Source organism: Tachysurus vachellii, chromosome 14 (genome assembly GCF_030014155.1).
Source record: "Tachysurus vachellii isolate PV-2020 chromosome 14, HZAU_Pvac_v1, whole genome shotgun sequence".
Lineage (NCBI taxonomy): Eukaryota > Metazoa > Chordata > Actinopteri > Siluriformes > Bagridae > Tachysurus > Tachysurus vachellii.
Window position 1 is genome coordinate 13,456,287 of NC_083473.1, and position 15,933 is coordinate 13,472,219.

A 15,933-nucleotide genomic window follows, 5' to 3' on the forward strand; every position below is an offset into this window, starting at 1 on the left:
AGTCTTCATGTCTATTTGGATAGATATAAAAAAAAAGACCCACTTCTTAGTTGGACAGGGCCCTTAATTTTTAAATGCATTTGCTGAAAAAAAGTTTTTTCTGTTTTTTTTGCATTCAATAAGTTTATCTATGTCACATAGTAGCATTCCACTTTTCAAGAATGTATATTTTAAAGTGACTTTTTTTTGTTTTTTTGTAGATTGTTTTATATATATATATATATATATATATATATATATATATATATATATATATATATATATACACACAAAATCAGAACAGTGTAGAACAGTTCAGAAGCTTTCAGTAACACTAGTAACCTGGGGGTGCACCCTGGTACGATTGCATTGAAAGAGCCAGGCTCGCTGCATTCCCCGGTAGCGCTTAGCCAGCAAAACATACAGAACTGGATTAACACATGGGTGCAGGTACTGTAACACTGTGCAGGTAAAATAGAACATCTCCCAAGCTTGGCCATGTTTATAGAGATCCAAATACACACACAGCTCAAGGACATAACCAGGCAGCCAGCACACAGAGAATGTCCCAGCTGCCAGGAACACCATGAGTGAAGCTCGCCGTGTGTTCCGAGCACTGGCCATAGACATCACTGGGCTCTTGTGGAGAAACAGAGCCAAGCGCACATAATTTCCAGCAATAACCAGCATCGGTATGAAGTAATACAAAACAAACTGGCTTAATATGACTTGGTAGTGGTGCTCTTTGATGGTGGGCAGGCAGAAAGTAAAGCTGGGGAGCCCTGGGCCAAGATGCTCTTTAGTGGCAAAAATACGCAATGGCAAGCTGATGAAGAAGCTCAGAGCCCAGGCCAGGATGAGCATTAGCGCAAGGAGGTCTGTAGAGGGTGGGTGGTAGGGGTTAGTGATGACCATGGCTCGAGCTATTGAGACAGCACATAGTGAGTAAGTGCTGGCAGCCAGAGAGAAAGCCAGCAGGAACTGGTAAATCTTACACGATGCGTCGCTTAAAGGCCAGGAGAAACTGACAGCTGAGTGTAGAGTGAATGGAATGAGAAGCAGCGTGAGGAAGTCAGCCAAAGCCATGCTGAGGATCAGCACGTCCAGACGATTCTTGCGTAGAGTGTTGTGTTTAGCGAAGAGGGTGAACACTAGCAAGTTAGCCCCGAAGCCCACACCCAGGATCACACCACAGGTACAGGCGAAAATCACACCATAGCAATTACTGTAAACCTGCAAGTCAACAGCTTAAGCTTTAAGTATCACTGTGACATATATATATATATATATATATATATATATATATATATATATATATATATATATATATACATATATATATATATATATATATATATATATATATATATATATATATATATATATATATATATATATATATATAAAGTAAGTACTATATAATAAGTAATCCCATCATGTATTTAAAAAAAACTAAAATAAAATAAAAAATTTTATATATATGAATTTATATATAAATTTTTTAATTTATTTTTTAAAATCCATGATGGGATTACTTATTCTTATACAAACTCTTTTACATAACTATTTGCATTACCATTCATTATCAAGTTACTCACCATAGTTATTCAGCTTAAGAGAAGGCTGTGTTTTACAAAAAGTCCTTTCCCAATGAAGAACAACATCCAAAAAGTACAATTACAATAAATGAAATGTGCTGTTGTGCAGTGAAACTGGAGTCATCATTTCAAATCTCAGTTGTAAGAGATGAGACTTCCCATCAGGATGTTCAGGCAATTAGTCACAATCGTCAAGGAATATTTAAAGGGGAAGAGACAGATTTGTGCTACAAGGGCAATACTACATATACAGGGCCAAGAGCGTGTATGCTTTAATGCTTTCAATAGATAAGCATAATATGCTTTATATTTTTCAAATTTATACATCAAATTAACAAATATACAATAAGCCCTTACTGCTGATACATTTACTTGTTTTTTGCTCAAATGTTTTGACATACTTGGAGAATGTAATTAAAAATGGCATAGAATATTGGGCTTCCTGACTGGAAGACCTCAGTCAGTCTGGATCGGGAACAGCATCTCCAGCACCACCACACTGAGCACTTGGACCCCTCAGGGCTGTATGCTCAGTCCACTGCTATTCACCGCTGCTGACTCACGACTGTGTAGCGATGCACAGCTCAAAACACATCGTCAAGCTCAACCATCGTCAAGCATCAGCAAGAACAACGAGTCAGCATACAGAGAGGAGGTGCAACAGCTAACTGCCTGGTGTATAAAAATAAAGAGATGGTTGTTGACTTCAGGAGAACACAGAGAAACCACTCAATGCTGAAAATTGACAGATCTTCCGGGAAGATTGTTAAGAGCACCAAATTCCTTGGTGTTCATATGGCAGAGAACCTCACCAGCTCCATCAGTAAGAAAGCCCAGCAGTGACTCTACTTCCTACAAAGTCTGAGGAAAGCCCCTCTCACTCCCCCCATCCTGACCATGTTCTACAGAGGGACCATTGAGAGCATCCTGAGCAGCTGCATCACTGTCTGGTATGGGAACTGCACAATCTTGGATCTCAAGTCCCTTGAGCAGATAGTGAGGACAGCTGAGAAGATCATCGGAATCTCTCTTTCCTCCATCATGGTCATTTATAATACACGATGCATCTTCAAAACAAACAGCATTGTGGATGACCCTACACCCCTCACACACACTCTTCACTCTCCTGCCATCTAGAAAAAGGTACCATAGCATTCGGGCCCTATCAACCAGACTGTGCAATAGTTTCTTCCCTCAAGCCATCAGACTTCTCAACAAACAGAACTGAACGATACCAAACACACACACTCAAACCCAACTGTGAACTACACTGGACTTTACAAATCAGTCACTCACTCAACTGCTGTTTTTGCACACTACATAAGTGTGTACAATTGTGTATACAATTCTTCTACAATGTACTTTATGACAAAGTATGCACACTGGTCAGTGCTATTTTGTGTACTTTGTGTATTTTGTCTTGTAGTGTTTTGTATTGTCTGTTTGTACTGTCCTTGTCTCGCACCGTTGCAGTAGGTTGCACATGTTGCACTTTATGTGGCTAGGACTTATGTCCTTAGCTAAGTGTTTTATGTAGCTTTATGTCATTTTTTGTAGCACCATGGTCCTAGACAAATGTTTCATTTCACTATGTGTACTGCGTCAGGGATATATGGTTGAAATGACAGTAAAAGCTTCTTGACTGGACTTGATGTGAGAATATTGATGTGAGAATTCATTCTGTTTTTTGCATCATATAATCAGTTCTGTCTCCTGCATCATATAATCAATTCTTCTGCTAGGATGAATTGATTTGGATGAAGCAATATCCTTTTCATTGACTGACTGTTATCACTCTCTGCTCTTTATTACAACTTCTCCCAAAACACTCAGGATGTTGACTTAAGGATACATTATCCATTAACATGTATTTGAGTGCATGACTGTTACCACTTTATTTACACATTAACAGCATTATGCCGTTGGAGGCAACACGTGAAATGGAAAAGGACTAAATTTGCAGCTAAACTAAAGAAAATATAAGGGGTTGTAGATACAAAATCACTGATATTTTGTGGACTCCCTTTTCCATGACCACGTTTGTTATGGAAACATGACATTTCTCTTAATTACATCATGCTCATGAGATTTATTGATGATGCTGAAAATGGAAAGCATAGCAGGAGCTATTTTTTTTAACAGAATTTTTTTAACATTGATCAAAAGAATACTGACATACAGGTGTATAGCGCAGATTTCTAAAGTGCATTGTTTGAAACTTTTAGAAAAGAGCAGCATTGTGATACCTTTACAGAATAAATATACAGTTCTAGTCAAATAAATAAAAAGTATGGGTTATTAGTTTAGTACATGAAAAAAATGCATATGACTTTTTATTATATCAAGCATGGACTGATGCCACAGTGGCGCAAGTATTTATGCTGCCTCATAGCTCTAGGGATTCTAATTTGATCCTGAGCTCAGGTTACTGTCTGTGAAGCATTCTCTCTATGTCTGTGTTGGTTTTTGCCAAAAACATGCCCAAAGGCAGACTGGTTAGTGTTAATTACTCCTGTATGTGAATAAGTGTGCATAGTGTCCAGTAATTGGCATCCCATTCCCTAGATAGGCTCCAGATCCACTGGGACCCTGACCAGGATGAAGCAGTTACTGAAGTAGAATGAATGAATAAATGAAATACAGACTTATTAATGTATAATTAGATTCACCTTTCCACTAAAAAACTTTCAAGATTTCTGTAAAGATTAAATAATATATTGATGTAATTGTGAGTCAAACAGTGCATGGGACAAAGAATTCTACTTCTAAGGGACTGTTTTTTATGGTGATGAGAGAAACTAATCTATGGTAAAGAGGTTTAGAGGCCATGGTCCAAAGTGTATGATGGTGTCATTGCCTCTTGTTTCACAGTCGTCTCCTCACTTACTCTTAGTTTTCCCTGCTTAGTGAGCTCTTAATTCTACTTGGGCTTGTATTGAGCATGGCCATCCTCTTCGTTTATTGCTCTCTCTCCACTTAACCAAACATACTCTTTTCTTTCTCCCAGTGCCAGCTGGCTGCTCTTTGTTGGTCTCCTGTGGCAGGGAGTTGATTGTGCCTGTGCTCTCTAACTGAAAGTCCAAAAGAAAGTCTTTGGTGCTGCTGGCAGTTTTGGGAGCTTGGGCACCCCAGGTTACATGCTGGAGGTTGGCTCCACTACTGGATGGAGTGTCCCACACATTGGCAGTATGTACTTGTTTAAAAAGCTCCTGCAGCCAGAGTTGTCGCTTCCTGTCTTGCAGATAACTTCCTCGGTCATGCATAAGTTGGGCTTGACTCACTGACCGTTTCCTGGAATTTTAAAAACAAACCCACTTATTATAGACATTTGCTTGAGCTATCTCTTTCCGAACAGTGTATCAGTTCATGAGATTATTCTCAGACTTGTCTGATTGTACTTGGATTCTCTGCTGTATTCCTGAGGTACCACTGCTTTGACTACCAAAATTCCTATCTGCCAACATATTATGCGTAATACTTACTTATTAAATGGTTTATATAATATAGATTTTTTTGGTTTTATTTGGACTTCTTCTAAATGGTTCACTTTCTTATGGGTTCCTGTAGAGAAAAAAAACCATAGAACCATGAAAGATTGAATATAGTAACATTAAAGCACACAAACAAAAAATGTGCTCTGTCACTTTTCCGATGTAAGTACAGACTCTTCAGTCCTATTCAGCCACATGTAGGCTAGTAATTCTATGCTGCAAATTTGCCAAGGTTTCAGACCAGACCATTCCATCAGAGAGAAGATTAAAAGCTCATGGAAGCAGAGAAATAGTTTTAAACTGTGCAGAGCAGTTGGTCTCCTGAAGAACCCGTGATTTTAGTAAATAATGTCAAATGAATGTTCCCCTTGGAATCAGAATTTAAAGTGTAAATATTGTGTTAGGTGTGGTCAGTACTCTTAACAATCATGTTTACTTTTAATCAACAGAGTGTTTACAGGACATCAACACATACATTCTGTTGCTGAGAGCGTGTATGGGTTGCCCTTGGACAGGTAGAGGGATGCTTAATAAGAGCACAGCAAAACTCCATTGCCTTAGCATCATGCTCGTCCACAAAACTCTGCAGACCCTCATCTGGAAAAGAGTTAGACTAGAGCTAAATATGTTTCAAACAAAAAAAGTGCAGTTACTGATTTAAGATTATGTTCTAAACATGGATATATCATTTCAAGATGGATTTTGTAGTCGAGCAGTTCAATAATAGTAGTTTTCTTCAAAAGTATTTATGTGATATCTTTGTCATACAGTGTTTCTATATAGCGTTTTTCTATATAATAAGGATGTGATATAATCTGATAATCAGCATAAATGTAAATTTCTGTTACTGTGTATATATTTTTCTAATGAAGATTAAATTATTAATGATTAAATGGTAAAATCCATAATAAATGTCCTTTCACACATAAACACAGAAATTAATTAGTTACAATTAATTTAAGTAAACTGACCTGTAATATCTAATATTAATATAGTAATATTATATAGTATTATAGTAATGTAAATTAATATATAAATTTACATTACTATACTGGAGAAGTAAGTAAGAAATGTAATAGTGATTTTGAATTTTAATTGATTAAGCAGCATAAAAAACCTTTTCATGGAAAACATACTTACATGTACTCCAGAAGAGCAGTTCATTGTGTAATGCATCTCATGGCCATTTTGCCGTACCCCATACATGTAGCCACGTTCCAACTAAACCATGTCTGGATCACATTAGCTCTTGGCTGAACAACGGTATATCCAAATGCAGAACGTCCAGCAATCAGTAAGCCAATATCAGCTGAAGTATTTTTGCCTCCAGATGCGTGGTGGAGAACCTGCTGGCTGCTCACACTGCTGAAAGGGATTTATGGCACTCAATCTAGGCTGTGGGCGTCTCTGATGCTCTCCAATGGTCCACCAAACAAGTCTAACAGAATGAGCAGGGAAAATGAGAGAGAGTGCTCTGTACTCCAATTTAACTCTGTGTGTGTATGTGTGTGTGTGTGTGTGCCTGCCAAAACGTATACCAGACTGACACCACACACACTCTGAGAAACTCACAGGCACACACCTTCAGTGGAAAGAGGTTGGCTCGCAGGCTCCCAGAGAGGGGGATAGGGGAACACTAAATAAAGGACAGAAGAGGCCATAGTAGTTTAAACCTGTTCCATTAATGTTTTAGCATTTCCACTCACATTTTAAGTGTTTATTTGATCTTTGGTCAATTGAATTAATTACATCCATGATTAAGGTCAGGACAATTTGAGTTCAGGAAACTGAACTATACTCATGTCATAAATATGTTGAAGCAAAACAGAAGTGGAATTTTAGAGCCAGAGCTGGTAGAAAGGTGCACTCACTGAGCAGAGAGAACAGAGACCCTCCCTTCCCAATAGATGTGCAGAACTGGGTGAAATAAGCAAACAGTGTTGGCTGACCACTGTCCCAAGAGATCCTAACCATAACCTCAGTGAAACCCTGCCTGTGGGTAGGTCTCCTGCCCTACTAAGCAAACCTCCTAGCCATTTAATGGTTAAGGTGGTTTTTGAAAAACACACAATTCAGTAACACTTCATTTACTTGTTTACATAATGTGTTAATATGCATTAAGTTGTTAATCAATTTTAACAGACTCTACCTGTAGACATACTTTACTTTATTTCTGTTTCAAACGTCTGTACCTTGATGTTAGCATCTCTCATGAACAGTGTCTCTTAACTTTCTTTCTTTCTTTCTTTCTTTCTTTCTTTCTTGTAACAGCATGTGACAGCATTCTTTATTTTATATCATAACAAAAACAAAGCATTATCACCATTGGCTACAAAAGATCCAGGTAATAATAACAATGACAATGACAATGATAGATAGATAGATAGATAGATAGATAGATAGATAGATAGATAGATAGATAGATAGATAGATAGATAGATTGATTGATTGATTGATCGATTGGTTCTTTGATTGATTGGTTGATTGATTATTTAAGCCTCTTTGGATGAGAGCAGGGGGGCACGGTGGCTTAGTGGTTAAGCCACCTCCAGGGTTGGGGTTCGATTCCCGCCTCCGCCTTGTGTGTGTGGAGTTTGCATGTTCTCCCCATGTCTCGGGGGTTTCCTCCGGGTACTCCGGTTTCCTCCCCCGGTCCAAAGACATGCATGGTAGGTTGATTGGTATCTCTGGAAAATTGTCCATAGTGTGTGAGTGCGTGAGTGAATGAGAGTGTGTGTGTGCCCTGCGATGGGTTGGCACTCCGTCCGCACAGGCTCCCCGTGACCCGAGGTAGTTCGGATAAGCGGTAGAAAATGAGAGAGTGAGTGGATGAGAGCATCTGCTAAATGCCATGAATGTAAATGTATCTTAATTAGTGTAGGAATTGGTGTTCTGTTCAGTTTCAATATATCAGGAAACAGCCCATCAATGAAACAATAAATTGAAAGTGGCTATTACTGGTGAAAATATTTTTCTTAAGTGGTGTATGTCAATTTTATCTATTCTATTCAAGAATAATGTCTAACAAGTGTCAAATATGATTTCCACATCCGAATCCAATGTCTTGTTAAGAATGTTCTTGTGCTGTTTGGCCAATTGTACCTTGTTCTGTTCTATAAACACACACAAATAAGTGACATAAAGTTTTGCTCTTGGCTTTGTAAAATGAAAAGAGCAGTTTGGCTTCTGTGAATCCACGGAGCTCCAAGTATAACCACAGGTAATTGAACTCTGTTAGCATGAAAAGCTTTTTTTTGTAGGAGAAAAACTTTGTGGTCTGCTCACTGAGACAAGCAAATGAATAAAATGTGTCATTTAACACCGTCTGTGTTACCCCATTGACCACTGCCACTTGACCCTCTCAGCACTTGGACAAACTCTGATACAGCACCTGCACTGGATCGGTTCGTCACTATAACCAGCTTTAAGTGAATCATATGTCACTTGAGAAAGAGCATAGCTTTGGTCAACCAAACCACCCAGTATGGAATCTTGCTGCGAAATTATTAAGACTGATGTCCCCAGCAAGGCCAATATTTTTTGTTCTACCACTGAACGTCGGCAATTTATCATTCAAACATCCCACTGGTTTGTGTTGTGTAGGTACTTTTGGACCTCAGTTCAGTGGGTTTGATTCTGTGCCAGAGACAACATGGCCACCTTGCCAATAGACCGTTTAGAGCCCAAGTTGTGAATGCTTGTCTGAGAGTTACAGTAAATCCTTCTGCTAGCAGCACTAAGAAGTTTGGAAACCTACAAGGCTTCTTTGCCCACCCTCCCCAAACCTCCCACCACCTTTTTGCTGCTTGAATCTCACATCTATGTTCTAACTGTTTTGCTCCTTACAGAACACACACATTATCAATTAGCTTCATATGGGCATACTGTTGTTCTACATAAAACATGGTCAAGTGAGTTTCTAAATGGGCAGTGGAATTCAAAACTTGTCGTACAATTTCCTAACAAGATCCCTGCAGCCATAGGAAATAAATTAGTCATCTGAATCAAGTAGCAAGTATTATGTCTGTTTCTTGCATAGGGAAAATTCTGTATTTTATCAAAGCTACCAGCAATGTTGCAAATCAAGTCCTTGCATAATAATTAATAATCACCTATACTGAGTATTAGATACTAAATGCTCATTGTGGTACAATACATAAAATGTCATTTCTGCAGCTACTGAATAATTTTAAATTATTGAAACCAAATTATTAACAGTATGCTACGACATGGTATTAGAAAAACGATTTCACTTGTTTCAGAAAATAAAAGCAGGTGGCATCCTATGTGGTCTGTCAAACATTCCATAGCAATTGAACTCCATGCACAAACATGTCTTGATTTTATCTAATAGTCTGGAGGGAAAACTCTTCCAGTAAACGGTTGGTTTGTTTAGCAGCCTGCCACCCAACCATACATAAACTAGACAAATATTTACTCCATAATGAAGTGCCCCATCTCTACTAATTAATTATTGAAATATCACAACACAACACAACACAATGAATGTGAAAGAAGAAGAGATTTCTTCAAACATGTACAATCATTTCCAAAGTTGAATGCTGATAGCTGAGGTAATTAAACAGCTTTTTGGGATCATACATCATAGTAGTTACAGGTTCTCAACCTCGTCCTCTGTTGTTGAGAGGGGGGCCTGAGGAGAAGTCTGGGACACGGCACACCGGAGCTGTGTGTGCTGTTGCACAGTAAGGCCTTTTGCTGGCTGCCATGGCGTTGGCGACCGCAGAATTGCAGTGTTTACTTTAAAGCTGGTGCATAAGAGAACAGCAGACCACCGGCACTCGCCACCCGCTGGGCCCCGGGCAAATCCTATGGCTCATCTTTGTTTAAAATGGCTCAGGAACCTGTCGACTGAACAGGGCCAAGCTAAATTTAGCAACAAACTGAAAAACCTTACTCATTCTTAAAAAAAGAGGCTTAACTTTCCATTGAGCGAAGGGTTCAGTAAAGTAACATACAAAAGGTTGAAAGAGTATTGTTCTCCATATTTCTAATCACTGTGCTTTGTTACAAGTGATGAGATTTGCTTTTTATTAATCAGTCCTTACACACATTCTATGTTTCCCAGATCAAAACAGATCCCAGACTAAGACAAAACAAGAGAGAGGTTAGTATTTAAATAGTATTATATAAATATTGAATTCTATTTTTTGTATGGTCCATACCAACAACATTTAAATTATCCTGAATCTGGAGTTGCATGTGGTTATATTTATGGAAGGGGTTTTAAGAATTGTCTAAGTCAGCAACACTTGAGAAATAATGTTGGCAATTGTATTCAAGCATAATGATTCCTATAATCATGGCATGTTGAATCAATCAAAGCTAAGTTGACTGATTCTGTGTAGTCTTATAAGCCAGGTCCTGTTTCTCAGGAAAGTAGGACGGTTCTGCTGGTAAAGGTAATTGTGCTTGGCATCATGAATGAACACTTTGTGCCAAGCTCTGTATATTGGATCTCCAATGTGGAATTCCAGCGATAACAAGCAATAGTTACAAAAATGGAAAATGGCAAGGTAGCACAGTAGGTGGGAAAAGGCATGGGATTGTACCTATTCAAGGTCTGCTAAAGTGATCTGACAAATTTCACACTGCTTTTGAATGCAACCCTGTATTGATATGAGTTGACCTTTATCAATATCTGCCAAACAAAACAGCATGATGGCTCAAATAATAATTGGACAAATAAATGGAGAAGTTGCTTGGCACATGATTCATAAGGAGGTGGGCTGCCAGGGTTCGGGAATGGGCGTCTCACTTTCCTGCAGTGAGGGATGTTGACATCGAGGTGTGTGTCCTATAAGTACAGTTTGGACTGTCAACAGGGGAATATACTGTGCAAAGGCTGCAGGATAGGTTTTTCCATGCCAGGACAAACCTATTCAAGTCATATGAAAAGCTACCATCTTAGTCTGGCCTGACACCAACAGCCTGATGGTAATTACTTATGAATAACATCCTTTGAGGAGCCTTTTGCTTTAGGGTTTGTCAAGAATAATGTCCTCGCTTCTTGTTTTGCACCATAGTAGAGCTATCCTTAAGAGAATATTGAGTATCACATCCACCTGAGCTACCAGCCAACAACTTCAACAACCTCACATAAAGAGGTGAAATTGAGATGTATGTCATGTCACCACCATGGGATGATGGCTATTACATATTGTGAATAAGTTCTACAATAGAATATAATATATAGTTTTAAGAAAAGAAAAAAGTCTTCTTCTTATGATTATACTCTTATTTAAAAATGTATATGAAATACAAAGCCCAAAGTGTAGGATTGTCAAATTAAAACAAACATATAATTGTCGATTTCATTGATTTGATACTGATTTCATTGCTTGTAAAATTCTTATGATAGTCCATGATGACACACAGTACAACCATATAGTCGACTGATCAGCGTTTATGACCAAAACTCTTCATCATCCATCTGAACAAGAATAATGAACACTTATGGCTTATGATATTTTCCTCTTGTCATCTTAATCCAAAATCAAGGTTAATTTGGGCCTGCTTAGCATTTTTATATTCATATTATACATGGAAGGATGTAGTCAGGTGATCAGGGTTTTCTATAAGTTGTTACTTCTCTTGTGTCTTATTACATTTTAGTTAATCTGAATGAGTTAAATTTACTGTATTGCCGAATAACACCAGATGCACCATTTTTCTTTTCTGTGAGTAAAATCTATTCCACATTTTTGCAAGATCTTATTATTTAACAACTGTGTACAAAATATTTATTTATTGGTTCTTATGACAGATAAACATGGTTCTGATCATCCTGCATGAACTTACAAACCATGTTTTTATTAAAAGCAAATCCAAAAACACAAAAATGTAAAACTGACATTTATAAGTATGTTATCAACTTTATAATATAAATATACTTGCTTATATAGCTTATACTATGCTTTTCCTTAAACCACTTTTATACACACAATTGCTAATAATTGCTTTATGTCTCTTAGATCCATTTCCTGAGGGCCCCGCTGTTATGCTTTAAAAGACACTTTTCTGTGATTTTTGGCTTATTTGGTATAAATTATAATATTTTCTGTATAAATGAAATACAGTAAAGGCTGAAGAAGCGTTTCTTAGAGGTTTGACAGTACAGTAGTTAAGGAAGTACTGCCTCCAACCTGGCAACAGCATGTCATAGAAGCCAGTGAGGATTAATCACCTAATTTCTCACACGTTTACCCTTTCGTTGGTTCATTGAGTATGTGCAGGCTGTAAAAGTGAACTGTGAGGAAGTGAGCCCAGCAAAGTGTAGTATTTGGACAGTGAAATAAAAAAATTGCTTGCACAGAGTCCAGCGACAACTCTGCTCATACCCACATTAACCTTTCAGTGTTATGTTCAAACATTACAATATTTTTTAGTTCAGCTTTACATATGAATACATTTATGACTGTATCAATTGACTCATTATTTACTCAAACCCCAATTTCTGAAATGTCAAAAAAAAATCTTGATACTAATACTTGGTACTCTTAAGCTCTTCAGTAGGGAAGTCCTAAGAGGCCATGCATTATTTTATATATTTTTTCTTGTTTTGTCCTAAAACGACAATTTTTCTCGTTATCTCAACATAACAAAAGTGGTTTAGTCAAGAAAACGACTTAATTATCTCTTGATCTCTGCATTTACCCCAGTGTTAATATGTAATGTATTATTAAAATATTAAGCCTTTATTCTCATAAATACTGTCAATTGTTTTGTAGCATATTTATTTCAAAAAATATCGTTTTGAATTAATTTATTGTTCTGTGATGTAATAGCTTGCGGACGCTCGCTTTCCTCTTTCAGCGCTAAGTACAGTGGGGCAAATAAGTATTAGATATACTGACAATTTTTCAAGTTTTCCCACTTACAAAGAATGGAGAGAAATGTAATTTTCATCGTAGGTACACCTCAACTGTGACAGACAGAATCTTAAAAAATCCAGAAAATCATATTGTATGATTTTTAAATAATTCATTTCTATTTTATTGCATGAAATAAGTATTTTATCACATACCAACCAGCAAGAATTCTGGCTCTCACAGACCTGTTAAAAGCCCTCCTATTTTCCATTCATTACCTGTATTAATTGCACCTGTTTGAACTCGTTACCTGTATAAAAGATACCTGCCCACACACTCAATCAATCAGACTCCAACCTCTCCATGATGGGCAAGTCCAAAATGCTTTCTAAGGACACTAGGGACAAAACTGTAGACCTGCACAAAGCTGGGATGGGCTACAGGACAATAGGCAAACAGCTTGGTGAGAAGGCAACAACTTTTGGTGCAATTATTAGAGAATGGAAGAAATTCAAGATGACTGTCAATCTCCCTCGGACTGGGGCTCCAAGCAAGATCTTGCCTCACGGCGTATCAATGATCCTCAGAAAGAACTACATGGGAGGACCTGGTCAATGGCCTGAAGAGAGCTGGGACCACAGTCTCAACGGTTACAATTTGAAACCACACACTACACCGTCATGGATTAAAATCCTGCAGTGTGCGCAAGGTCCCCCTGCTCAAGCCAGCACATGTCCAGGCCCGTCTGAAGTTTGCCAAAGACCATCTGGGTGATCCAGAGGAGGCATGGGAGAAGGTCATGTGGTAAGATGTGACCAAAATAGAACTTTTTGGTATAAACTCCACTTGCCGTGTTTGGAGGAAGAAGGATGAGTACAATTCCTAGAACATCATTCTAACCGTGAAGCATGGGGGTTGAAACGTCATGCTTTGGGGATTTTCTGCAGATGGAAGAGGATGACTGCAACATATTGAGGGGAAGACGGATGGGGAAATGAATCATAAGATTTTGGGCGAAACCCTCCTTCCCTCAGTAAGAGCATTGAAGATGGGTCGTGGCTGGGTCTTCCAGCATGACAATGAACCCAAGTAGCATTTCACGGACCTCGAGTTGCCTAGTCTCCAGACCTGAACCCAATAGAAAATCTATGGAGGGAGCTGAAACCTGAAATATCTGGAGAAGACCTACAGGGAGTGCAGAATTATTAGGCAAATGAGTATTTTGACCACATCATCCTCTTTATGCATGTTGTCTTACTCCAAGCTGTATAGGCTCGAAAGCCTACAACCAATTAAGCATATTAGGTGATGTGCATCTCTGTAATGAGAAGGGGTGTGGTCTAATGACATCTACACCCTATATCAGGTGTGCATAATTATTAGGCAACTTCCTTTCCTTTGGCAAAATGGGTCAAAAGAAGGACTTGACAGGCTCCGAAAAGTCAAAAATAGTGAGATATCTTGCAGAGGGATGCAGCACTCTTAAAATTGCCAAGCTTCTGAAGCGTGATCATCGAACAATCAAGCGTTTCATTCAAAATAGTCAACAGGGTCGCAAGAAGCGTGTGGAAAAACCAAGGCGCAAAATAACTGCCCATGAACTGAGAAAAGTCAAGCGTGCAGCTGCCAAGATGCCACTTGCCACCAGTTTTGCCATATTTCAGAGCTGCAACATCACTGGAGTGCCCAAAAGCACAAGGTGTGCAATACTCAGAGACATGGCCAAGGTAAGAAAGGCTGAAAAACGACCACCACTGAACAAGACACACAAGCTGAAACGTCAAGACTGGGCCAAGAAATATCTGAAGACTGATTTTTCTAAGGTTTTATGGACTGATGAAATGAGAGTGAGTCTTGATGGGCCAGATGGATGGGCTCGTGGCTGGATCGGTAAAGGGCAGAGAGCTCCAGTCCGACTGAGACGCCAGCAAGGTGGAGGTGGAGTACTGGTTTGGGCTGGTATCATCAAAGATGAGCTTGTGGGGCCTTTTCGGGTTGAGGATGGGGTCAAGCTCAACTCCCAGTCCTACTGCCAGTTTCTGGAAGACACCTTCTTCAAGCAGTGGTACAGGAAGAAGTCTGCATCCTTCAAGAAAAACATGATTTTCATGCAGGACAATGCTCCATCACACGCGTCCAAGTACTCCACAGCGTGGCTGGCAAGAAAGGGTCTAAAAGAAGAAAAACTAATGACATGGCCTCCTTGTTCACCTGATCTGAACCCCATAGAGAACCTGTGGTCCATCATCAAATGTGAGATTTACAAGGAGGGAAAACAGTACACCTCTCTGAAGAGTGTCTGGGAGGCTGTGGTTGCTGCTGCACGCAATGTTGACGGTGAACAGATCAAAACACTGACAGAATCCATGGATGGCAGGCTTTTGAGTGTCCTTGCAAAGAAAGGTGGCTATATTGGTCACTGATTTGTTTTTGTTTTGTTTTTGAATGTCAGAAATGTATATTAGTGAATGTTGAGATGTAATATTGGTTTCACTGGTGAAAATAAATAATTGAAATGGGTATATATTTGTTTTTTGTTAAGTTGCCTAATAATTATGCACAGTAATAGTCACCTGCACACACAGATATCCTCCTAAAATAGCTAAAACTACAAACAAACTAAAAACTACTTCCAAAAATATTCAGCTTTGCTATTAATGAGTTTTTTGGGTTCATTGAGAACATGGTTGTTGTTCAATAATAAAATTAATCCTCAAAAATACAACTTCCCTAATAATTCTGCACTCCCTGTATATTGAGGTGTGGGCCAAAATCCCTGCTGCAGTGTGTGCAAACCTGGTCAAGAACTACAGGAAATGTCTGTAATTGTTAACAAAGGTTTCTGTTGCAAATATTAAGTTCTATTTTTCTAATGTATCAAATACTTATTTCATGCAATAAAAAGGAAATTAATTATTTAAAAATCATACAATGTGATTTTCTGGAATTTTTTTTTTTTTTTTTTTTTTTTTTTATATTCTGTCTCTCACAGTTGAGGTGTACCTATAATGAAAATTACAGATCTCTCCATTC

The 15,933-nt window shown here is 38.4% G+C and overlaps 2 protein-coding genes across 2 annotated transcripts; both read right to left on the minus strand.

The window, feature by feature from the left end:
• Positions 1 to 294: 294 nt before the first annotated feature.
• On the minus strand, positions 295 to 2,172 carry LOC132856629 (galanin receptor 2b). Its single transcript, XM_060886260.1, has 3 exons — positions 2,141 to 2,172; positions 1,979 to 2,042; positions 295 to 1,212 (listed from the first exon to the last, which is right to left on the minus strand). The coding sequence occupies exons 1-3, from the start codon at positions 2,170 to 2,172 to the stop codon at positions 295 to 297; spliced, it is 1,014 nt and encodes a 337-aa protein (XP_060742243.1).
• Positions 2,173 to 3,786: 1,614 nt separating this feature from the next.
• pthlhb (parathyroid hormone-like hormone b) lies at positions 3,787 to 6,489 on the minus strand. The gene is made up of 3 exons (XM_060887104.1): positions 6,209 to 6,489; positions 5,544 to 5,665; positions 3,787 to 4,868 (listed from the first exon to the last, which is right to left on the minus strand). Exons 1-3 carry the CDS (start codon positions 6,272 to 6,274, stop codon positions 4,481 to 4,483), a joined length of 576 nt encoding a protein of 191 aa, XP_060743087.1. The 5' UTR covers positions 6,275 to 6,489; the 3' UTR covers positions 3,787 to 4,480.
• Between the last annotated feature and the right edge of the window lie 9,444 nt (positions 6,490 to 15,933).